At 39.9% G+C, this 25,543-nt stretch overlaps 1 protein-coding gene across 3 annotated transcripts in view; it reads left to right on the forward strand.

Moving 5' to 3' along the window:
* LOC140307469 (transcription factor SOX-6-like) overlaps positions 1-25,543 on the forward strand; it is a 114,241-nt gene that overhangs the window by 74,405 nt on the left and 14,293 nt on the right. For 2 of the 3 annotated variants that reach the window (XM_072386373.1, XM_072386375.1), the window contains exons 8-12: positions 9,767-9,887; positions 10,914-10,993; positions 20,439-20,588; positions 23,050-23,227; positions 24,715-24,914. In XM_072386373.1, coding sequence (XP_072242474.1) covers positions 9,767-9,887; positions 10,914-10,993; positions 20,439-20,588; positions 23,050-23,227; positions 24,715-24,914 — 729 coding nt within the window. The remainder of the gene's footprint in view (positions 1-9,766; positions 9,888-10,913; positions 10,994-20,438; positions 20,589-23,049; positions 23,228-24,714; positions 24,915-25,543) is intronic. The other variant, XM_072386374.1, reaches the window with a different exon arrangement.

The raw sequence follows: 25,543 nt of genomic DNA on the forward strand, positions 1-25,543 counted from the left end.
GGCCAGTTTGCATTTGATCGGTTTATGATTATTTTTTGTAAGTGACTGGACTGCTACAATATTAAATAAGCTTGGGAGACCATCTGAATCCAGGCTGGGCTATGATAAGTTTAGCTTCATACCCTGTTTACCCCCCATCATTCCCGATCTTTGGATCTCCCTGTGCTCCAGAGGTGTAATGGAGTTAATGAGGGGTTTGCACCCCCCTTCTTCTTTTTCTTATTTTTTTCCCCCTGCTTTTTACTATGAGACCTCACCCTTGGATCTTAATAAAGCTCGGATCAGACTTCATTAGGCCTCTTAGCCCCAGGGGAGAGCAAGACCATAAAACCAGCTCATACTTGGATCCTCTTCCACGCTGTGAAGCGATGGATACTGTGTCATGTTTGGTTTTGAGGATGAAGGGATATGCAGAAAATGGCTCTCGAAAGCAGCTTGTTATCATGTAGAGATTCAGAAACAGCAGCTGTAAGTACATATGAAAAACCAACCCAGAGTAACTCTTGTTTCACACTTACTTGCTGTGATGAATTAAAGTCAAAATGTCCACAATTACTTCAGTTTGCAGTCTATAAAGGTGCCGAATGAAATGCAGAAAAAACAAACAAACCAAAAGCTAAACATTATATGCACACTGCTGGGTTGCGGCAACTTCTAGTCATTTAAGTAATTTCCAAAACAATAGCATGTCTTGGCAAACAAACCCAACTTAGCAAGAAGCATATGGTGTATCTACTGTACAGAGGTTTAGAATTATTATGGCTATGCTCCAGGGTTTAGTCACTGGGGTACGGGCTGTTTACGCTGTGTCGGATGTGTGTTGGCCTTAAACACACAGGCAGCACTGCACCGGTCTGTTTCCACTTATCAGTTCCAGACCTGAGCTCCTCTCAGGCCAATACTCCAAGGAGCTGACCAAATGCTACTGTTTCAGCTGAAAAGAATAGGCCTCAGTGTGATAAACCCACCTTATTTTTTTTTTGTTTTAAAATAGTTCTAGTTATTGTTCAGATCTTCATGTGAAACACTAAATGTTGCCCAGATGGTAGAAATAAGAAAGCAAAACAGAGTTTCTGCTTGAAAAGTTGAATAATTGCAACTTCATGCTGTGAAGTTTTATGTTTTCTGCACACTTTTTTGTTGCATTATTATGTAAAATAAAAACAACCAAACATCAGTGTACAATTACCATTTTTAAATAAATGTTTAAATATTGAAAATATTGAAAAAAGATCAGCGCTGACATTATAATCTTTTATCTATAACTGATTTATGAATGGAGACAATGAAAACCCAGTGGGAGCCCATTTTTTCATTTTACTGTCTTCCTTCTCCTGCTTCAGTCACTGGATGGTGTCAGTGTGTTTGTCAGCTACTGTTGTGGGGGAGAATAGTTCAAAGTGACCTAGGTTTCCTGTCATGTGGTTTTAAATGGTGTGGAGAGCCAGCGGGGGATGTCCAGGGGTTAAAGAAATGCTTCCGAAGGCCCCATTCCGACAGACGTAGTTGCACACATTCATACACCCAAGCACACACAAAAAGTATGAAGACATGTACTGAGCAACTGATACAAATAGATGAAATGCACATGCATGAATTCAGGTTCTCAAACATACATTTGCACTTACACAATAATAAAGAACAGAACAGGCAAATTACATTATTATAAAGAGGAGATAGTTGACATTAATGGATAATCACATATATACTGACAGTTCTCATGTCCCTTTGACATGCACAGACCCATGAGTGTGTTTGCGCAAAAAGCAAACATACTTGTGGAAAACTTTTAGGCACACACATGCTCACACGCATGCAGCGGTGGCGGGCCCTTTGTGTGCCGTAAGCAGAGTGGCCCAGCCCAGCCTGGTGGCTGACAGGCATGTGTCTTTGTTAAGTCAGTTCTTATAATGGCTCTCATATGTGGCCCATTTCCTTCAGGCCCACAAAGGCACAGGCCCTAACCGCACCGCCCGGGCCCTAGCTAACAGGCTAATTAATGACTGCAAAGCCGCACTCTTTCTCCTCCTCCCTCTCTCTGTTCTTCATTTATAACCCCTCTGTCTCCTCCTTCACTCTCCCTCCTCCCTCTTTTCTCTTTGGGCTCATGTCCCACAATGATTGTTTTGTTATTGTTTTTATTTTGATCTTGTCATACTCTGTTCTATGATTATCAATATGCTGGATGTTCTTTTTTGGCTTTTTACATGATGATTTATTAAATTGCAGAATTATTTATCAATGAAATTGCAGATGCAGAACCAGCAGTTAGTATATGAGTTTCAAATGTAGTCAAAAGGTTCTAAAAGGTTTATCTTAGTCACTAATTCTGTGGTTCCACTGTCTGAATTAGAACCAGAAATGGTTCTTCTGTTGGAATACTATCTTAGCACAGACACAAGCACACAATCAACACATTCACGAATGGGCGTAAGAGCTATTGAGCAGGCATAAGGCTGTCAGATGGATAGGCAGCTCTTACGTCAGCACACAGCTTCAGACACAATAACTGGGAAAGCAGTGGAAAGCCCATAATGTCGATTGGGCTCACCGGCTAGGGAAAATGGCTGACTCCTCACTTTACAATGGCCTACCCTCCACTCCATTAACCAGCATGTTAGTTAGCCTTAAAAAAATGCTATCTGCAGCAAACAGTAATCCAGTGTCTTTCACTTAAAATGTGTCTTTGTTGTGTTCTGAAGGTGTAGGAAGACACTGTGATAACATAACTGAGCTGTTACTGTGAACCTACTTAATACCTTTAAGTAAATTCTTTACCAACCAATAACAAAGTCTCAGCTTTCATATTTCCACGCTTCCAACAAGGTCAAGTTTCAATGCCTCAGATTTTCTGATCAGGCCTCTATCATCCAGGTATCATCAACTTCTGTTGATGGGAGGATGCCTGGATTTCTTTTACTTTCTTTCAAAAGTCAGTTATGAAAACTGAGAACTCAGGAGAGAAGAGAAAGATCTGAAGTGTAAATGTTCCAAATATAGCATACATTTGAAATTATATAGTCCAATGAAATAGCATAGTGATTAAAGCCATTAAAGAGCTCAGTCATTGTCTTCAGGCAGCCCTTTCAGACAGGAGCTGTTTTGCTATCATCGATACCACCAGACTACTCTGACAAAAATATTTTACATTGCAGTACAAGTTTCTGACCTAACTTCGGTCTACTTTAGTGTTTTTAACACTGGGTCTGCATTAACAAGTCACACAATGAGATTTACAAACTAACTCTATTTGGTAAAAAAATATCTAGTGGATTTAAAGAGAGGAATATGATGGAACCAGAGGTACAGCAGTGCCATCAACCTAGAAAAGTGGGAACAAACATTTAAATCAGACCTCAAGTGTAGAAATATTGTGAGTAAATATTCATCTGCTGGGTTGTTTTTTTCTTTCAGCAGATTTGCTCAGAATCAGATTCTGCTGAGGTGAGTTAAATGGTAGTTTATGTATGAACCTTAAAACAATGAGCCTGCTTCATACAACAGGGAACAACTACTCACTGGTTCACAAACTCAGGTCTGAAGACTGTTCAGCAGTTGGACTCCTTAAGGCTGGATTCACATGAATTGTTTTTTTTTTGTGACACAGTTTGACTTTCGAATAATGCCAGTGGGCGGGTTTTGTGTAGCCAGAAAAGTGAAACCTGCATGCAGTTCACTTAGTGAGATGGTCTATTCTCATAGACCATCAAACGTAGATTGTTTAAGGCTTAGGAGAAAATAGCTACTGATAAGGACAAAATCTTAAAATTTTTGTGACTTGTGTGGCGTGAAGCTGTGATGTTTCCATGCTTCTGCCTCTTGAGATCAGCTGTCAGTCATAAGGTGTAACTAGCACCATAACACTTTTTATCAATTGATCTTAATCCCAGAACAAATCACCAGAATGAAAAACGTCTGTTGTTCTTTTCTTTTCTTTGCATTGAATGGACTCTACCTACTTAAAATGAAATTATGTTATTTCAAGTAAAGTAGTCGACAAAATCAAGAGGCAAACAACAAATCCACGTGTGCATAGCTGCCAGACAACGCCATAATTTTCTTTCTCTTCTCTCCTCAATCACACCAACATAAAGACACACCAGATACGTACTCATTGCCCCCTAACCCTGCTGCCCTCACACAAGAGGACCATTAATTCTGAGTGTGTGTGTTTGCGTGTGTACACATGTTCCTTGTTGCTCAGGTGTGTATGTCGATGTGTCTGGTGGGCAGTTAGAGGAAGGGGACCTTGTGTTTTCTTAGGGGCCGAGCAGAGGGGGCCCCTGCAGCACCACCTTCCCCCGTCCATTCATCGAGCACCACCCCCCTCCCTTTGGTAAAAGGAGATCTTTGTGTGTTTGTGCTGGTGAAGCAGCCCCAGTCTGTCCCAGTGTTCCCAAAGGAATACAATGAATGGGAGCATTTTGTCCCACTCTATAACCTCCACCCCCCACTCCTCTCCTCTTCTTCTTCTTCTTCTCCTTTTTTTTCTTGCCATTCGGACAAACAGACTCGTTTTTCTTCTCTCTTTATTCTCTTTTCTTCATGTCACAAGACGTCGGACCTCTTGTCTCTGTATGAGTGTTTGCCTGTACGGGAATGCCTCAGAAGCACAACGGACCACCAGAGCGTACGTTTGTGTGTGTCTGTGTGTGCTGAGGCTTTTTAGGAGTGTGACCTGAAGAGCTGGTCAGACGATGAACACGTGTACTTCCGAAAAAACAAAGCCAACTGTTGCTAATACAGATGCACATAATTACTCAAACAACCTCATTCTGACCTTAACCCTAACATCAAAAACATGTCTTGACTTTCTTCTTTTCAAAGTAGAAATCTGATTGGTCCTCACAATGACAGATGTACATGATAGGATTAGACATACAGAAGCAATAATAGCTAACTGCGTTAATTAATTAATTAGCTACAACCTACCTTTAAAGTCTAATAATTTGAATTCATGAAATAGCGCTTTATAGTTCATAATTTGATCATGTGTTTTTCTTGAAAAAATATGGACATAGAGGTAATGACAGTGGATGGACATGTGCTGATGGCTTTTTAAAGCACAATGATGTGAATGAGGAGTAAAGCAAACATAAAAACTATGTTAGAACTGGTCATTTAAATGTATTGCCGCTTGGCAAAACTATGAGGTTTTCCATTTTCTTAAATTCTTTCATTTTCAATTAGCTTTTAGACAGAAAAACACAATTTTCTTTCTTGAAATTTACATGATTACATTTACATAATTCATTAAATATCGAAATGGTGCTCCATTCATTTTGTGTTGATCCTCATATTGATCAATTAATCATTTCAATGCTTCAGTAGACACAAACGAGTCAAGTATGGTGCTGTTAATCTCTCTCTCTATATCTATTTAGTCATGCTCTTTAAACCTCCCCACTACAGACCCTTTAACTCTCCCTCCCACATCATGACCATCCCAGAGGACAGTCATCTCATTCAACTAATTCAGCAGCCTCACAAAAGCAGAAACCTTGTGGAATCTCACTACATGCTGATAGCAGAATTTTGAGCTGTCATGATGATATGTCCCAGGAGGTCAGTGCGGGGTGTCTGTGAGGGGAGGGGGGCACTGTAAACATTAAACAGAGAACAGAAATTGAAAGAAGCTTGGAAAGAGCATTTGTGTGTTGCTTCTGACAACTTCATCAGTGTCTTAAGTCATGAAAGATGAGAAAAGGGCAGAAGACTGAGACTGACAAAAACAAAGTGGCGGAGATGATGTAAAATGACAAAAGGGACTAAGCTAGAAGTAGATAGAGGAACAAGACCTGGATAGAGACAGAGCAAAGACAGAAGAGCTAAATAAAGAAGACGTTTGAAATGGCTCAAACTAATAGATGCATTAAGTCAAATTATCATAACAAAGAGGAGGATGTGAGAGGATGATATCTGACTCATCGAAAAAGAAAAAAAACAACACAATGTGAAACACGAAGTGAAGAAAGAGAAGGAAAAGGCTGAAGAACGACAGGTCAGAAATCCAGCGACGCTGCTCTTGACATCAGCTTTTTAAACAACCCACACGCGAGCGCTGTATCTTATTACATGCGGTCACTATGGTTACCACATGATAAGATTTAGGCAATTTTAAATCTTTGTGGAAAGATTGTGGTTTGAGTTTAAAAGAAACATGTCTTTAACATGATAGAATGTTTTAGATGAGCATTCTCAGGTGTTAAAATCTAATGTTTTGTTGAGCCATCCAGCCTGACCGTCTCTACATGTGGACTCAATTGCTCTGTTATCTAACCTAACTTCAGTCTTTGCTCTTATCAAGGAACCTATCAAGAGAGCTCACTTGAGGGTAAAAAATGCCTCATCTCACAGAAATACCTGAAATGAATGTGACTTTGCATTAGGGGTTGGAATTATTTGCCAGCAACACAGACAAGCTTTTCCCTTTGACTTTAGTATATTAAGAAGCTGTGCTCCTTCGTTACCTGGCTGGCAGCCTGCTTGGTCCCACCCGAGGCCATAGAGACAAAACCGGGATGAGCATATATTTCCTAAACCTAACCAAGTGCTTTTGGTTCTTAAAAATAGCAGTCATTTGGCAAGACCTTACTGTGCCAGTGGACACAAAAGTACCAACAGCCTAAAAACACTTAAGCATGAAGAAATTGAACAATGAGGAATTGAACCATGCAGGTTCCTCTTGAAAGGAAGACATAACCCCAAAAAGTGGACTTTTTTATTACCTTATATTTCCTCAGTTGAGTGGGATGATTCATTGCTCCAGCAAAGCAGGTGAAGTTACATTTCCACCGTGAGCTCAGAGAATTGACTTGCAATTTCAAATTGTGATTTCAAACCATTATGAGCCATATGAACATAATGCATTGTTAAAGATATCATACTTATTTAATGTACTTCTTTGATATCAAATTGGTATCTTTTTTTTTTTTTTAAAAAGACTGATGTTACTGTTTTTAATTACCTTTAGAGGCCTATAAATAATAACAACATAATCATGAGTTGCAATAACCTGTTTGCAAAAACAACCATTTGGTGCACTTTTTATGGTCGGACCGTCTCATCACATTCCAAAATGTACAGCTGTGAAAAATACAACCTCAAATGAACAACAACGAATTACATATTACACCGTCTTATCATTTATTTATAAAAAAATGCAGAAGCAGTGTGTGAAAAAACGAAGAACACCACATGATTCTATAATTCGTAGAACCATCTTTAACAGCAATAACTGTAATTGTAATTATTTTAATTGAAGTAATTGTTTTCTTTATGATGATATCAGTCTCTCACATCGTTGTGGAATGATTATGGCCCACTCTTCCGTACAGCGTGGCTTCGATTCATTGAGGTTTCCGGGTATTCATTTATGTTCAATTTCATTTCAGTCCTGTTGAGATTTGGACTTTGGCTGAGCCACATCACCACATTGGTGCTGTGCACCTATTAATGCCCTGTAGCAGGACTCAAGCTTTAACTATCAGACCGATGGCCTGTATGTTTTAGTATACAGAGGAGTTCATGGTCCACTCAATGATCTCAAGGTGCTCAGGTCCTGTGGCTACAAAACAAGCCCCAATCATCAGCCCTCCACCACCATGCTTCACAGTTGGCATGAGATGTTTGGCGCTCTGATATGCTGTGTTTGGTATTAACTTTGGTCCTATCTGCCCAAAGGATATTGTTCCAGAAGACTTGTTGTTTATCTAGATGTAGATTTTCAAGCCTAAGCTATGCTGCCATGATCTTTTTAGAGAGAAGATGCTTTCTCGTGGCAACCCTTCCAAAACCATCAATATTTGTTCAGTCTTTTCCTAATTGTTCTATTTTTTTTGTTTTTTGCCCAAGGTCTAGTATGTGTTGTTGTTCAGCTGAGGTTTTATTTACCTAGTTTTTTGGCCTATTAAGGACCAAACAATTGAATTCCTGTCCTGATAAATCAAGCCTTAGAATTGAAAAAAAAGTTGTTTTTTTTTAACCTGCAAACTTGTTTTTTTTGTTGTTGTTTTTTTTAGCAAAAACACACGAAAACAAACATATGAATGACGAAAGTTCAAATTATTCAAGTAGAGATCCAACATTTTTCTTTCTTCTGCATTTAATGGCAATATATGAGCTCCCCAACCCTGAACTGAACTGAGGCAGCCCTAATTAGCATTTCATTACTTTAAGGCTTTGCTTTCAGCACGTTTGAAAATCTACAACATCTACTCAAGTTTCAGGCAGAAACTCCACAAATGAGACGAAAGAAAAAAGAAGGCAAGAAGAGCAATCAGAGAGAAGGAGGGAAAAAAGCAGGCATGAAAGCAAAATACATCATTTTACAAAACAGACTGAAATGAATGAAAAGAGAAATAAGGAGAGATGGTAGAAAAAGTGCAGTCTGGTGTTTAGCACAGTCAGCGCTAATAAATTCCCCCAGGGTCATCTTTGATATGCTGTCTTGAGTTTGAGCCCCCAGTGTCCTAACTCAGTCAAACCCACAGTTTGTAAGAGTCTTTCAAGCTGAGATGAAAGGCCGCTGTCAGCCTCTCTGTTGTTTTAAAGGCATTTAGTTTTTCAGTTTCACACCTGTCTCTCAAGAATGTACGTCTTTATTTGCTGTTTGATTTCCAATCTTTGAATTTTTCCATTTTAAACCTTGACCATCTGCCCTTGAGTGTTATTTCAATTGTTGTACATATTCTTTTTAGTTCCTTTTCCTCTTTGTTGTCTAATAGGTCCCTTTTTTTGTCCCACATCTTTTCTCTGATCTCACCTTTCTGCATTTTTGCTTTTTACTCTTACTTTTCCAATTATTTTATTCTTTTATTTCGTTTTTTAAATCTTTTCTGTGTAGCTCCCTCTCTTTCCTTCTATTATTTTCAGTGCCATTTTTCATTTTTCCATTTTTCCATTTTTAATCTTCTTTCTTTTTAGACACTGAACTTTGTGGTTGGTAGTGTATTTTGTACTGTGTATGAGCTGTGTGTGTCTGTAATGCAAAGATATGTATGTAAAGTATTAAAATAGCTATCAAAAAGTAAATATATAGCATTTCAAGCAGAAGTCCTGCTTAAAACGTCTTTATCAATTTAAAGTACAAAGTTTAATTACAGTGTATAATATTTCTGAATTGTCAGTACTGAAGCATCAGTTTGTAAGCAGCATGCAAAGTAAATATTTGATTAATTGAACATTTATTCAAATCAGAATCAGTTTTATTGCCAAGCAGGTTTTCACATACAAGGAATTTGTTTTGGTGCAAAGAGTAGCAGAGAAAAAAATGAAAATAAAAGATTGAAAAAATAAAGATATATAAAAATACTAGACACTCAAAAATACAGTAAGTAACAATAGAGTAATAAGTGAAATGAAATCATATGTGATGTTTAGAGGGGAAAAAAAATCACAAATTGATGGAGCTGCTAATGACTGACAGGGATGTGATACATGACACACTTCAACTTGAAAAATGCAGTGTGTAGTATTAAAAAGTTTTAAAATCATAGCTTCATTATTTATTTTATTATAACTGTTTCTCTTAAAAGTAAGAGGTAACTAAAGCTGTCATATAAATTGATGTAGTAGAAAGTGCAATATTTCCATCTGAGGCATAGTGGCAAATAGAACCTAAAAACCTAAAAAGTATTTGAGTGAATGTTCTTAGTTTCTGTTCACATGTTATGCATGTTTGCAGGTTATCTGCTCATCGAGGTGTTTTAAGTTACCTTGTGCCATTTCCCTTCCATCTCTCACTCGCTCTCCGTCTGTCTTTCAGGTCCAGGGTCACATGCCTCCTCTGATGATCCCTGTGTTTCCACACGACCAGCGGTCTCTGGCGGCTGCCGCCGCAGCACAGCAAGGCTTCCTCTTCCCACCCGGCATGTCCTACAAGCCAGGTATCCTTACGCACTCTCCCACACAAACACTGGGATCCCAGTCTAAGTTAATGAGGTGTGTCAGGTGAGGAATGTTCTGGAAATGAGCGGAGAGATTTACAAGCCCTGCTTGTTCACGTCAGGATCAATGCATTGGACACAGCGAGAACTGGAATGTCTCTTTCATGGTATGCTGAAAGCATGTCAGTTGCACTGCACATCTGCAACATGAAATTTCACACATTCTCTCTCTCTCTCTCACACACACACAGATGCTCTCGAGCATTCTCTTCTGGTACACAGCAACTTAGCAGTGCTCACATATGATGTGAGCAAACAAATCTCTCACAATCCCAAGCATGCACTTCAAAGGAGACTCATGCTGCATATTTTAGAAGTCTGCAAGAATTTTGCTCCAGCAGGCTCCAAGTCATGCCAACGGAGAGAGAGGCACACGGTGCAGTGTCTTCTGACTGCAGGATCTTCTGCACCACCTGCTTTCCTCATGTCTCCTCGTCCTTCATACATTCCTCCCTCCCATACTTTCGACCAGGTGCTTGCCTGACACAAGGCAGCACCGACCATCTATACTTCATACAGAATAATCCATGCTTCGTCCTATTTACTGCACGAGCATACACTACCACCAAGCTGCAAGTAGAGATAGGAGTTAAAAAGCCATTATGTACGGTCTCTTTTACTTCTATGTGTTTTTAGCAGATACCTGTACATGAAAAGCCTTTTAAAGAAAAACAGTGGGGGTTATACACAGTGCTTATGTACGAGGTTTGTGAGTGCATCCCATTGAGCAGGCGCTGCTGAGCCTGATCTCAAGCACTTGTGAGTACTGGCAGTGAGCGTTATTAACCTTTGAATAAAACGTTTGTGACCTTCTGTGTTTCATATGGCATGAATAAAAACATGAGAGGGAACAGGGAAGGAGACAAAAAGAGACAAATTTGGTTGAAGATAAAGAGCAGGTTAGTTCTTGTGCTGAACTCTGCCCCCACCTCTCTCTATAATTTGTATGTTTTCGTTGTTCACCAGGTGAGAATTACCCAATGCAGTTCATTCCATCAACAATGGCAGCTGCAGCAGCATCGGGACTCAGCCCATTACAACTCCAGGTAAGAGGAAAACACCTTGACTTTTCATTGAACCCAAACTTTAGTGCATGGTTAATGCACTTTTTTTTTTAAAAGCATAAAATATTTATTTTCTTTTACTGAATGAAATAACATTTAAAGTAGAATTGTACAACAAGAGTGAGTAATATCCTCCCAAAACAAAGGACTGCATGCTGGAATTGAAGCCAAAAACAGTGACAATGAAGTGGTGATAAGCAAGGGAGTGGAGGTTGCTGGGTGTGTCATATGTGCCTTAGTTCAACCTGGATGCACTTCACAAATCAGAAGTCTTTGCCCTCCGAAAATGCTTTACTTTAAAATGCTTTAAAAACGTATTAGTCAAAACCTTCTGAAGTGTAGTTGCAATTACAATTTTCTGATAAAAAAACCCTCCTAAACAAGCCCAATAAGAGTGATTTCTCTAATGTAGGAGAAGACACATAGTTAAATGTCAAAGTTAATCTCCATGTTGACCAAACACAAGAACTCTTCAATATCTCATGATAGGTCAAGAAAAGCAACAGGAAAACAGACAGAAATTTGGTTGAGGGTTTGTACACTGAGCGTATTATGGCTCTAATCCTGAGGTGTAACCAACCCATTTGTAACCAACCAAAACAACTGTACAGAAGTGAATACGTATATAGAAAACACTATGAGATATGGAACCAAATTAAACTCCTTCTCCTTTTAACCTCGCTCTCAGGGGGAGTGTTGCACAACTTTAAACTTTACAAGAATTTGTTCAAAGTTCAGTTCACACACATTAAGATGATCTAGTTCATGTTCACAGCTCACCATTTGAAATTCACAGTTCCAAACTGAACTAGGTTGTGTTATTTTCTAACTTTGCTTTTCTTCTTCATAAGCCCTTCTGAATTATTCTACTTATATGATTTATAGTGCTATGGTGTGCTAAAGAGTAATGGAACATGGCCACCACAGCGATCTGAGCAGATTTATAAATATCTCTGCATTTATCTATTTTATTAATAAACATTAGGATACTTAAAATTGGCACTAAGATTAAAAAACTTTTTTTTTTGTACATGGCCTTCTTTTTAAAATTGAGTTTAAATGCATTCAAGACCCCACGGTAATTTTAAATGGATTTAAATACATATATCATAATACCCCTCTTATCAAATTACATTTCTGATCCATCAAAAAAGATAATAGATTTTACCAATCTTACTCTAATGCAAAAAAGGAGAGTTAGCTACTTGCAGCTAGCTTACCTACTCCGAGCCGATAGGCTCAGAGATGGAGGCTTATCGACACTGGAACTTTATTGAGAAATACTTAACATCGACCATACAATACCAGATCTCTACAGTTCCACATTTGCTTGACAAATAGGAGCGACAGCAATACAACTGACGTTAATGCATAACTGGGAGAGGCTAAGGCTGCGAATATACACCCTTTTAATTACGTATACACAAGTTTATGAAGGCTCCCTTGTGTAACCTGCATTTGTTTGGAGCCTTGGTTTATGTATGTCCACATAAATTACTGCTACATCTACACAAGATGCTAGATGGTCACGGAGGTAAAGGCAGTGTAGGGGCAAATTTGCCCGCTTGTCCAACCTTCTTGATTTAGTGGCATTAAATGCCATCTACAATGCCATGGCTCTCACTTTTTCCTGCCCTCATTTTAACATAAACCAAATACTAATCTCCATTATTGTCTCAACGGTCCTCAATTGTTCACATCCTGCTAATCCCGAAGTTCTGTACAGTCTGGGTTCACAGGAGCACACCTTAGTATAGTCATTCAGTAACAGGCGTAGCTCACATGCAAGTGTGTGAACAATTACGACGAAAACAGAGACGGTAGCCTACGTGAGCGCAAGGTTACAACACAAGAATTTTGTCGGCCTAACTGTAAATTGGAGTACGATTCTGAACTTTAAGTCAAGAAAAAAGGGAGGTGGCTCCACCTTGTGGTTCTATTGACCAGCATGAACTGGATTAGCTTTTATCCACACCTCTGCACTGTTAACATGAGCTGCTTAACCATGAACGGCACCATTCATGTTCCAATTTTTCGTCGTTCAGTGTCACGAACCCTTCACGTTTGTCAATTAAAAACAGCCTTGTCAGTTCAAAATTCACAGAAATTTTCAATCATGAACATTTGTTCATTCGAACACTCAATTGAAGGCATATTAGCACAACATTGAAAATGAAATAAGAATTGAAAAAATTTGTAAAGGTCCCATGTCTATTGCATACTCAAAGAGCAAAGTGTTTTGTTTTAAAGTGTAGTGTTTTAATCCATGACTAATGCATGGAACCTTTAATAATTTGCATGAGATCAAGAGGCCAAGGCTATTGTGAAACTCGTTGAGTGTCTGATTGACTTTTCATGGGAAGAGCCCAATGGCAAGAGCTGCAATAAAAAGAGAAGAACGTCGTATTTAACGTGTGAAGGCATAAATATCATGAAGGAAGTTCAGTGCTACAGTCAGTAGGTCAAAGTTCAAGAAAATTATGAAAAGGTACATTCTTAAAATTGATTTGTAAAGCTTGATCTTGAGTTTTTATACAACTAGCAAATACTCTAAGCTGTACTACTTTGCAGCATGTTAGGCAATATGTTCATCAGTCAAGAAAAATAAGAGGAGTGGAAAATACAAATAGAAGCTGGAGCAGACCCAGCATGCATTAAATGGCTCCGGCTACGGGCTTGCTTTCTACTTCCTCTGAATTTTAATGGAGTTACTGTAACTTTTTTTAAATAGTACAACATGAATCACTGGTTACAGATGAAACTCGGTTGACGCTAACATGCTAGGCCCCTTATCTGCTGCCTGTCAGCTGTGTCAAACAAAAGCTGTTATGATGAATCACAGAGGAATTCCACCCCAACAGCACAACACCTGGCCCAGGCAATTCATCAAACATTTTATTGCTGTTTGACACCTGTGGTTTGAGAATAGCACTTATCCATAATGGTTATCATAGAACATTGAAAAGAGAAAAAAAATAGTGAAAAGGAAAATAGAGAAAGAGAAATGAAATCCCAACTCCCTGAAGGCGGTTTGGTAGTTCACAACCATGTCACTCTTCCTGCTGCACCTACAATCAGCGGAAAAGACAAAGCTCTCAAAAGCTTTTTCACTTGAAAACAATGTTGCCTCATCATGTCAGTTATTACCAAAGCATGGTTTTTAGATGTTACAAGAATCCCTATCTCAGTTTATTCAATTTGTATTGTGGTTCTCACTTATCAAAACCCTCATTAGCCGCTATTGACTTAGTAAAGCGTCTCACTTAGCTGAGAGGATTGGAGCCTCCTGTCTCCACTCCTGGCTTTGAAATGATCAAAAGAACCATACGGTGAGTGAGAGGTAAGAGGAGAAGTGATGTCAGAGATGCAAACTCATTCACATTGAAACACTGCCTGAGACATAGATGGAGAATGAGAGGCAGCGAGGAACCTGAATGAAAGAGGAAGTTTCTCATCAAGGCGTCAGCAGAAACTGAGGAGAAAAAGGAGGGATACAGAGCCTAGGGAAGTGTTTAAGAAAGGAGTTTTTAGCGAGATGGAGGTGTTGGCTCTCAGCACATATTTGGACATTGTATATACAACAGTGCTGATGCCTAAAGCAATCATGATGAGATTTATTTTTCTTTATCATGAAAAATGCAGCAGCACCTTTTGAACTATGTTACAGCAAATACGGCAGAATGCAGATTTGATGGACCCAGGAAAAACTTCTGCTTACTTTAGTGACATGATTATTAGTCTGTGGACTGAATGTGTACTGAATGTGTACTACATAGATTTTTACTCTATGTGAGCTGCTTCTCTATTTGAGAGACAACTTTTTCGCTTAAGAAATTAAGTTCTTGCAGCTGCTGAATCTGGTGGACCCTGATGCATCTCACTTTACGATCAGTTTCCCACAGTTGTCTAAAACACAGCCTAACTTGTAAGGCATGTAACCCCTATTGTGTGATGTAGCACCTCTGCTTGTTAATTAATGTAATTTTCGACAATAATATTTTTCAATCCCTCAAAAAACACATACTATACCTGTGTCCATTCATTGCTCTGTGAATATCATGTACTGAATATGTGCAAATCTCTGCTGGTTTTTTTTGTCCGCCGTAATTTCCCTTGAGTATGTTGAAAAAGTTCAACTGTAGCAGTGAATTTTGGGGGAGAGACTGTTCTGTGTTGAATTAATGAAGTAGCAAACAGGCTAATAAATTATTAGCTTGGAAAGCTGTTCCTACACACTTAATACTTCTTAAACCAAATCAAATTAAGATCTCTTCTGAATTGAATTGGAGAGTAACTCTGCTGTTCTTAGCAGGGCTTTTGCTATTAAAGATGTGGATGCATGTGCAACAACAGCCTATCGAACTGGTCTGAGGTGGTTCCAAACGAAGAGCCACAAGAGTCAAACAGCCACTTTGACGAATGTTAAATCAAAATAAAGAAAATGTTGAAAACACCACAGTTATTTCATTGAATTAATCAGATATAAGTAGAATAACGTTACATTTTGCGGGCTTGGCCTTTAATGAAATCGTGCATTTTATTTATGAAAATAAGATATTTTGCACTTACTGAATAAACATAGAAGAGTGTTGCATGTTGTTAACATGTTGCTGACCTTAGTGGAGACATGGTATGAGGCAAAATTCATGTAAAAAATGCTGTCAATAAAAAAAAAAAAGAATTTATATAATACAATTCAATATGCCTACCTTGCATGCCGAAAAAAAAATCCAAATATCGCCTAGTCTAAAAACGAAAAATAAAATACATGTTAACATTCCTGAATTCATATTAAATAGAGTTTTCAAAGTCAGACTAATGCACATAGATAATGCAGCTGAAAAAAAATATATTTCCTGCATGTACATGTTCAGTTGGACTGACTCATACTGGCACAGGCACTCTGCACATGATCCTGAAGTAACAGAAGATGCTGGTACACAGAAGAAGAAGCTGGCAAAAGCAGAGAATAATCACAAGAAATGTCTCATTTGCAAAGAAAATCATTTCATCCTCCTGCAAAGCTAAATTGAATTTTTAGAATTCTAAATTGTCCTTAGATCAGCCAGAAAAAAGACCGATAGTAACATGTCGCCACCTATTGTAGCAGAGTCCCACAAACTTCTGTTAATAAATCAGTCCCCCCCATGCTTGTATACTGGTACAAGGAGATATTCTTTATTAATATGTTGCCAAGCCACCAAGTGAATTAAATAATCCAAGTCAAATTATGCTGAGTATGACTGAGTATTTATAGTGGCTATATAGAACAAGGAAAACTTATGGCAAACTCTACATATTTGCATAGATTAATAAGTTAATATTCTTTTGCTATCAATGATGCATGCTTTTGCTGTACTATTTCAGTTTAGTACTTTTTGGCATGTCAGATTTGGGGATTTAAACGGGATTCCACTGTTAAGTCCTTGGTATTATCTTAACATGAAAGCCTGAGGTCTTGTTGGTGTGTGTTCTTAGTTGTTGGGTTTCGTTGCACCTCACGCAAAGACTCTAACTTCACTGAAGTGAAACTGTGGATTATCCTTTTAAAAGCACTGTAAATGAACAATAACACCATGTTAGTTCTACATCAGCGATGCCCTCGGTTTATGTACATACTTTCATCAAGTATGCACCAATAGGTATCATACCAGTTTAATGCCTGACCAGTGCTTAGTACAGGATAGGCAGATGTTGTCAGATTCCTCCAGATGTTTCAAAGTTGAGCCTTGTGGCTGTCAGACAGCTGGCTGGGCCAAATGCTCATGAACTCGCCATTAGAAAGGATAAACTCTGAGGCAGTGAACTTAAAACTATTTCCAGAGAAGGTTTACCATTTCTTAATTTTGTTGGAAAGAAACAGAAAGAGTTAAGAAAGTGCAGTTTTACACCTTTATCAACTTAAGAAAACCAAATCAAATCAAAAGCAGCGTAACTGAGATATTTGGCAAAAGCTGCCATGCTGTGCTTGACCCATCGTGACCTGAAACAACAATTTTGATAGCACAAATGCTGTGCTATTGGCGTGGGAACTTGATCTGGCCAATTGTTTCCAGAGCCTGGAAGTAGACCCCTTCACAAACAGTGGATTTCTGCAGAAGAAAGGACCCCTTTGTGAGCAGCTAATGCGAGGGAAATACAGTTGCTTAGCAGACATTCTTGTTGAAATCATATGACATCTCTCACTGTCTCTGCGTTCAGCCCATTTTTGTTTCAGTGTCTGAAGCGTGGAGACAAAGGTGAGGCACATTTCTACCCCATTACCAGCATACAATTATTAAGCCTTTATTGCTATATTTATCAAACAATGAGGACAGTGTTTGAGGTTGACTTGGAAAAAAGCATCTGTTGTATAAAAGGTTACAAGAAGTTGTATAAGGATGTCTTAATGTACTCTGTCTCTGTATGTCTCTTTTGGATACAGCTAACCCTCAAAGGGCAATACCTAGCCTCTGCCCTCTGTCCTGACCAGATCAGTGACAGTTGATCCATTATACCCTTCTCCTCCACTCAGAAACCTGCTGAAAAAGACAAAACCTCATTTGTTTTGTGTACTCTTGAGATTGATAGCAGCTTGACACTAAAAGAGGTCAGCTAAACGAATTCTGCACTCAGCCCTAATGGGTAAGAACGGGCTTACCATGGAGAAGGCTGCTGACCAACTGCAAAGGTAGCGGACCAGAGCAACATGACCTTCTCGCTGCTTTCTTTAGGATTACGACTAATGTTGACCAAAACCCGCTGATGATTAGAGGGGTCAAAAACGACACATTTTAGTGATTTAGCACCAACATGCAAAGACTAGTCAGATAGTTTGGACAGCTGAGGTGCAGTTTAAGGCCTACTTTGTCAATTCGTAATTTAGGAAATAGCTGCATTGTCTTCCCTTGAGGTTTGATTGCACGGCAAGCGCTCCAGTTTGGCTTGTTTATGCTGCACATTAGCCAGTCAACAATCAATCGCTTGAAGAAATTGAGAAGAAATAAGATAAAAGCCTTTATCATCAATCTGTTGTTTGTTCGATAGTTCTCTCCTCTTGTTGTTGACAGAATCGCTGCTACAAGCACAATAGCAGCGGGTGTGTTTGCAGAAAATACCCTGAGTGTCCGCATTTCTGCAGACGGGTGTGTGAGATCCGAACTGCGTGTTGTACCTCGAAGGCCCATGTGTCCTCACTTTACAGCTGTAAGAATATCAGGCATCACCAGAAGTAACTCTGCGGTCGGCTTGATTGACACGAGAGGCCTCACCGCCAGTTATTCTGACAGGGGTCTCATATCGCCAGGGGTTGGCCTGAACACTCACGGTACCTTCCAAACAAAATAAGCAGCATGACATCAGGGCTTTGTTTCAGCGGCGAGGCCCCTTCTGTTTGTGTTTAATATCGCTCAGAGAGAAGTGGAAAGAAGGCCAGCCAATTTCTTTGGCCCCGACTGCTGAGCCTGGCGCTTTGGTGGTGAAGCGACGGTGGTCTCGTGTGTCTACAGTGCAAAAAAAGCTCGCTATCCCTCTCTCTAACTCTTTTTCTCCGTGGCACTTTCTTTGCTTTTGGATCTCAGTTCCCAGGAGGCCTCGCAGTTTTGACTACGGGGAAATGAGATCTCACAACACCGCGGGCCACTTAGGGCTAAGGGGAGAATAAAAACAGAGAGAGAAAGCAACAGAGATGGTGATGTGGGGAGAGATATGAAGAATAATTTCTGGAACAAAACTAAGAGACAGAAGACAAGAGGAAAAAGTCAGGGGGAGATCAAAGGAGAACAGGGTGAAACAAAGACAGGCATTTAGCGGGAGGGGGAGAGTATGGATGAGGTGAGAGTAACAAGAAATGAGAGAAAAGCAGAAAAGAAAGAGAAGAGGGAAATTTATGAGGGCCAGCCACGTCTGGGTGGTTTTCCTGAGGACAGGCCCTTTGATACTCCAGCACTCACACTCCAATGCATTCAGACAGGGGTTGACAGTGGTTTCAGGCAGTGGTTTGTCTGGCCAGCTAGCTTTGATTTAGAGTACCCTGGACTCTGGGCTAAGTATTTGACTCTTTGATTTTTGCTAAGTACTTTGGATGGAAACTCATACCTTTCTTTCTTTATTGCTCATACTTTCGAAGCCCTTTATTTGTCTATTATTTATATTCTATTTCAAATTTTGTTTAGCTGGACCACATGCTCCAAGATGTGATTACAGCATTATTACATCTGCTTAAATATGACTGACTTCTATTCGGATTTAATGTCATATGACAGGGCTGACCATAGTGACCAGATCACTCTCAAGTATTTGTGAGAGTCACACAGCTTTGTTTCTAATTCTGATCAGGTTTTATTGTATCTGACTCACACTATTCAAAGTTATACCTTTGCTTCTCAGACAGCTAAGGTCAAACATTCAGTATAACAAAAACAGCCATGTTGATTCATTTCATGTTGAGTCCCCAGTTGCTATTGAATGCAGCATAAGGACAGCAGTGTTACAGGAAGTGAAGGCCAGACTGTTGTCAATCACAGACCAAAGCAATAGATCACAGAAATGAAACGTGATTATTTCACAGTGCTGTTCATCTTTGTAAAGCACAAATAAAAATGCTTCCACATAACCCCACAGAAAGCTGCTGTGTTTTGTGCTGTGTGTTATTGAGACTTAATGAATTACAACGATTTAAAGTCTGCAAACCCTCACTGTCATTGGCTGTTATCTTCGCATCATTTACTTAAAAGTTGCCACCTAGAAAATTCACCTTAACAGAGTAAAATAAGAAGAAACAAGTAATATAAGCACGAGGCCAAGAGAAATACACCAACACACTCTTCTACTGGGTCATACAACATGATTGCGAGGGATTATTTTGGTATGAGTCATTATGTTAAATATTCTGCTCAGTATGCCATACGTATTTGTGAAGGCACAAGTAGTACAGTAAGTTTCCAATTTTGGTAATCAGGATTTAGATGAAGCATTCAAAAGTATATGCATTTATTGTCTAGTTTTATTTCTTGCTGGTAATGGATGCCGGAGCTGCTCCCAGCATCTGTTAAAATAATAAGTGTCAGAGGTGGACAGTATATAATCTGAACTAAAAAATCATTTTACTGGAAAATGTCTCTGATAAATCCCTAAAACAAATATCCCATTTGTGTGAAGTGCTCCTGTCAACCTCAGATGTAGGTATGTGTGCACACACATTTGTTTCCACATATGTGTGTGTACTATGTGCCTTTGGCCCAGGCACACACCCATCAGAACCACAGAAGATGCAGGGCGTAAAAGGAGAAGATACAAAAAAGGAAAAAAACAACAACAGGATCAAGGGTGTGTGTGTGAGAGGAAGAAGAAGAGAGGAGAGTGGATGAAAGAGGAAAGCCACTGACTAGCTTCTGGCGAGCGATGTTAATAGCCTGTCGGTTTTGCTGGTTTCTTCCTTTTTTTGCAGCAGCTGTATGCCGCACATCTGGCAAGCATGCAGATCTCACCAGGAGCCAAGATGGCTCCCCTCCCACAGGCTCCCAACTCCTCTGGTCCTCTTTCGCCCTCCAACCTTAAGAGCGAGAAACGAGCATCCAGTCCTGTCACCCAGATTAAGGTCAGTGAATTGCTTTGAATGTTGTTAAATGGTGTATATTGAGAGGTGATGAGCTGATTAAGAGCCAGGTGAACAGGTAAGGAGATGAGCTCATGTAACAAGTAGTAGTCAATAGTCCTAACGTATTCTCAATAAGACACAATGTCTGAGGGAAATCAGTGTCTGTAAATGTGTAAAGTAACAGGCAAACTAAAACACAAAGGAAAGAGTGAGTTCACAACTTGTGTGATGGGAAAACACTCAGAAATGATGATCAGTGCAAGTAAAAGTGAGAGGCTGGAAATTTGGAAGTTGTTGAAACAACCCTCTGCGCATGGCCCTGTACTCTTCACCGTCAATTAGTAACAGCTTATTTAAAAGTCACACAGAGATGCACACACACACTGACACTGGCGCTGGCTGCTGTTTGGCAGGAGCCCAGGCCCCTTCACTGGAGCGAGCGTACGCCTCATCTTTACTCAACAACGAGGCAGTAATGGAAACCACGTGTGTGTATGGGGCACAGCTGCACAATAGACGGGCGTCAGAGCTCACCGCACTCAAACAGTAGTGCTGTGCCCTCCAAGCGCCCCACCCTCTGCTAACCTTTGCACATATTCCCCCACTTGCCACCCGCAGCCTAACTGCCTCCCCCTCTCCAGGACAAAGCTCATCCTAAACTCTTCAGTTTTAACACATCCTTCGCTGAAGCGCAGATCCAAATTAGGACCACTTTCATTTTGTGTTTGCTGCCAACATTAAGGCTGCAATCAGACAGTGTTGATATGCAAGAGTTTACTTTTTAGCATTACTTTTTCAAGGATTCCATATGTGGAGCTTCATGATTACTTGCACTTGCTGACGGAGGAATCACACTAACAAAAGTGCCACTGTTTAGATGAGAAGGTACATTCCAGCTATTTTTCAGTCAGTTGAAATCATTCACTGACAAAAATCTGAAAGTTAACAGATCAGTTCGTGGAAGCATCACTAATAGCAGTAAAAGTGCTTCAAGAGATGATTATTCAAAATTGAAAACCATCGACTGTGTTCAGCTTTTTAGTGACATTGAGCAGAAATAAAACTACTTGCAACTACCTCATGAATAGGGCTCTTTTTCAGAAAATCAAGTTTGAACTAATTCAAATTCAGCTCTCAATTTTTTTCAGTTTTCAAGTCCTCAAATCAAACAACGTCGAACACTTGACACTGACTAGCTAGCCTAGTCTAGACTCCGCAGGTTTGTTGTTTATGTGGAGTAAGATAGCAAACCTGCGGAATAAAGACAAACCGTTTTATCTGTTACTATACCATTGTTACTATACCATTTGCAGTGTAAAATCTAAAATATTTCCAAACACTGTAGAATTATTTTGTGCCATTATTGTCCTCTTTGCTAGCTAGTTTCTTCCATTTTCATAGCAAACATAGCATTAGCTTATTTTTCTTGGAGGTCACTGATACTAGATTGCCCTCTGCTGGATCAAAAAAATCTGGATCTAATCTGCCGCAGTTACAGACAATAAAAGTCGAAAGTCGAAAGTATTACAGATGTTCTACGTTTCCATACATTGTAAAGTCCTACTCACGATTGCTCACAAATTTTTGAAATATTTTTACTGGTAGCAGATTAATCAGCAACATACAATTAAATTTAACAGATTCTTCGTATTTTTTTTTTGCTGAAAATAATGCGTTGTCCATTGCTGCATTATTGCAAATATATAATGAAAAATCTATAAAAATAAAGTATGTAAACCATTTCAAAATATACATGTTTGTATTTTGCATCAAAGAATAGTACTGCTACACTACTACATGTGTCTTACTTATGCAATACTACTGCTATGGCTACCATTACTACAGTAGCAGTAATAATAATCATAATCATAACAAAATATCCAAGCATTCTCTATACCTGCTTTATTCTATTAAGAGTTGCAGGGGGCTGGTGTCTATCCCAGCAACAAGTGTGTAAGAGGCAGAGCATACCATGAACAGGTCACCAGTCCATCACAGGGCTAACACACAGAGACAAACAAGCACTTTAGTATCACCAGTTAACCTAGCAGTCATGCCTTTTGTTTTTAAGAATGAAGCAGGAGCAGAAAGCCTACATAAAACCCATGGAAGCACCATGTCATCCCCTTGGTGAAATCAAAACTAAAAATAAATTGCATGTAGCAAGTTTTGCATGAAAATTAAATTTCATCTGAAGACGGGGTGTACCAGAGTATACCCTGTCTCACGCCCATCCTCCCCCCACAACCCTAAATTGGATTACATGAGTACAAAAAATGGATGGATAGATGAAATCCCATATTGGCTACATTTTAGATCCCACAAGGAAGGTTTAAGATTGACACTGTACAACAATAGTACAACTGAATACTGTTAACATTTTATCATAGATTTACATCAAGGTGTTACAGTGTTATTTCAGAAATTATAGATGCCCATCAAACTGTCGTTTTGCTAACAGGAGGAAGGATCCGCACAGCCACTGAACCTCTCAGCCAGACCTAAGACAGCTGAGCCTCTTCGCTCCCCAACGTCCCCGACACAGAGTCTGTTCTCTGGAAACAAGACCAGCCCTACTGGCATGGGCAAAGGCCGAATCCCCAGCCCCATCCCCAACATGGGCCGGAACACATCTCTAGGTAGGTGGCATATATATACATATAACCAGCCTCGCAGCCCAGCAAGAAATACATCAGGACCGCAGTTACTGACATGCTCAGTGAGAAACACCAAGTCAAGAAATAAATCTGAGGGGAACTAATGCGACTTCACACACTTCACAAACTGTGCATCCAGCCAGAGCAAACACATCCTCATTCCACTGTTAAATGTTGTCTTCCCTTAAACCGGAAAAACAAAAACATCACCCACCCAAATACCTCCCTCCTCTCCACCACCCACAGACAAACACACAGCCTCGCATGCGCTTGAAAGACTGCAGACACCTCAACCCCATGAGGAGACCTGTGTGTATGTGTGTGCGTGTGTATTCTGAGTGAGTGTTTGTGTTTTACAGGAGTCCAAAGCCCTGTATTTAGCCCCAATGAAAACCCCAGCAGCGGAAACAGTGAAACCAAGCACACGTTATTTGGTTTTTAAGAGCTTCCTCACATTATTGTCAGCCCGTGCTAGACCTTTTATGCCCCTACCTCTGCTATCTGTTATTAAGGCCAATCTAAAGCCTCTCATTATATCCCCCCAGAAAACAATTTCACCAACTCCTCTGGAGTGGCTTTGAGGACGCAGCGCTTGTGTTCCCTGCAAAGTTATTTTTTGCCCATTTTAACGGCCACCCAAGCGTACAGTGCTTCCTACTCGTCTGCTAATTAAACAAGGAGGGTGACGGAAACTTTGCATCCTTTTCTTTCTTTTTTTCAACTCTTCAGATGCGCATCTGCTTCAAAAGTGTGAGCACAGCACATAAACAAAGAGGAGGAGGTCCTGTTGTGTTTAGACTCATGTGGACCTGCTACGAGACTGGAAATTAAAGTTAAAATTGGATTTATAGGGAATTTGCATGTGGTCATTCTAAATTTTTGGTTTTCACTGCTTTGGCTTTGTTGTCAAATCTCTGCTGGGTTATGATTAGCAGGAAATTCACTCATAAACTGAACTCTTGAAAGTTCAGAGCGGTGGTTCAACAAGATGCAAAATACTCTGGTGTGTTCAAACCAAACTGAAAAAAAAAATATCATAACTGAGACACAAGGGACTATGGAAGATGACTGATTGAAGACATTCTTTTTAAAAAATGACAATGCAGATTTGATATTGGATTGTTTTTGTGGGGGAGCATTTACTTATAGATGAAACCCATTTCCTTGCTCTTGTTTGGTAAAGACTGTGTGGATAATCAGAAAAAAAGTTGAAAACCCTGAAAACATACACTACAGTATATTGTCATCTCTAATTGAGACATTTCTTCAAAGTTTTGCTTAAATTATATGAAAGACATAATGTGTGCACATCAATGCACAATTTAAAATTCAGCACCATTTGAATCACAGCATGATGCCTGAGCTGGGATTGTTGCTTGTCCTGTCGAGCTATTGTTATCACATCTGATAAAATGATTTTTGAAGGCTTGCACTTTAAGACCTCTCATCTCCTTCTCTGCCCTCTACAGACATCCTGTCCAGCCTCAACTCCACAGCGCTGTTTGGGGACCAGGACGCAGTTATGAAAGCCATCCAGGAGGCCAGGAGCATGAGGGAGCAAATCCAGAGAGAGCAGCTCCACCATCAGCAGCAGCAGCAGCCGGGACATCACAGCCTGGAGGCCAAATTGTCTGCTCTCAGCGGCATGAACCTCAACAATGGCAACAAGGTGAGAAGGACAGACTTGTCCCTCATAAGGTCCAACTATTTTCTGTCATGTTAGATGGAAAATTCCCATCTAGGTATACATTAAATTGACCTTTGTTTTACCAAAGGTTTAGCGCTATTTAGTGGATCTCTTGTCCTGTAACACACACAACAACACACCGACACACCCCTGTGGTTCTGCAAACTCCTCATTCCTGTGTGACATTTTCTCCAGTGTTACCTTGGCTGAGTGTTCAAGGTTTCTCCTCAGCTAGCGCCTGAGTCTGAGGAATAATCATGGATGATATTTGGTGTCATTTGGCTCAGTCTGCAGCACTTGAGAACTTCTCATTTCTCCTCTCATCTCCACGGCCACCCAGAAGCCAACAGCTTTGAAGAGGGAGCAGCTGGGCCAATGACAAGTGATGGCTTTGGCTTGTTAGTGTGTGTGTGTGTTTGTGCCTGCCTTGACTTAGTAAGTGTTTTTTTGGAGAGGAGATGATGTTAACATTAGTGTGTGTCCATGTATGTGTGTATAATAGAGTCCAGCTCTCCATTTGCCCTGGAGGGGAGGGGGGGGATCCCAGCCTGTGGGTTTTAGCCCAATTAAAGGGCCTTTCTCAGGGAAAAAGCCTCCTCCCCCTCCACTCC

Source organism: Leuresthes tenuis, unplaced genomic scaffold (assembly GCF_036924035.1).
Source record: "Leuresthes tenuis unplaced genomic scaffold, fLeuTen1.0.hap1 SCAF_5, whole genome shotgun sequence".
Classification (NCBI taxonomy): Eukaryota; Metazoa; Chordata; class Actinopteri; order Atheriniformes; family Atherinopsidae; genus Leuresthes; species Leuresthes tenuis.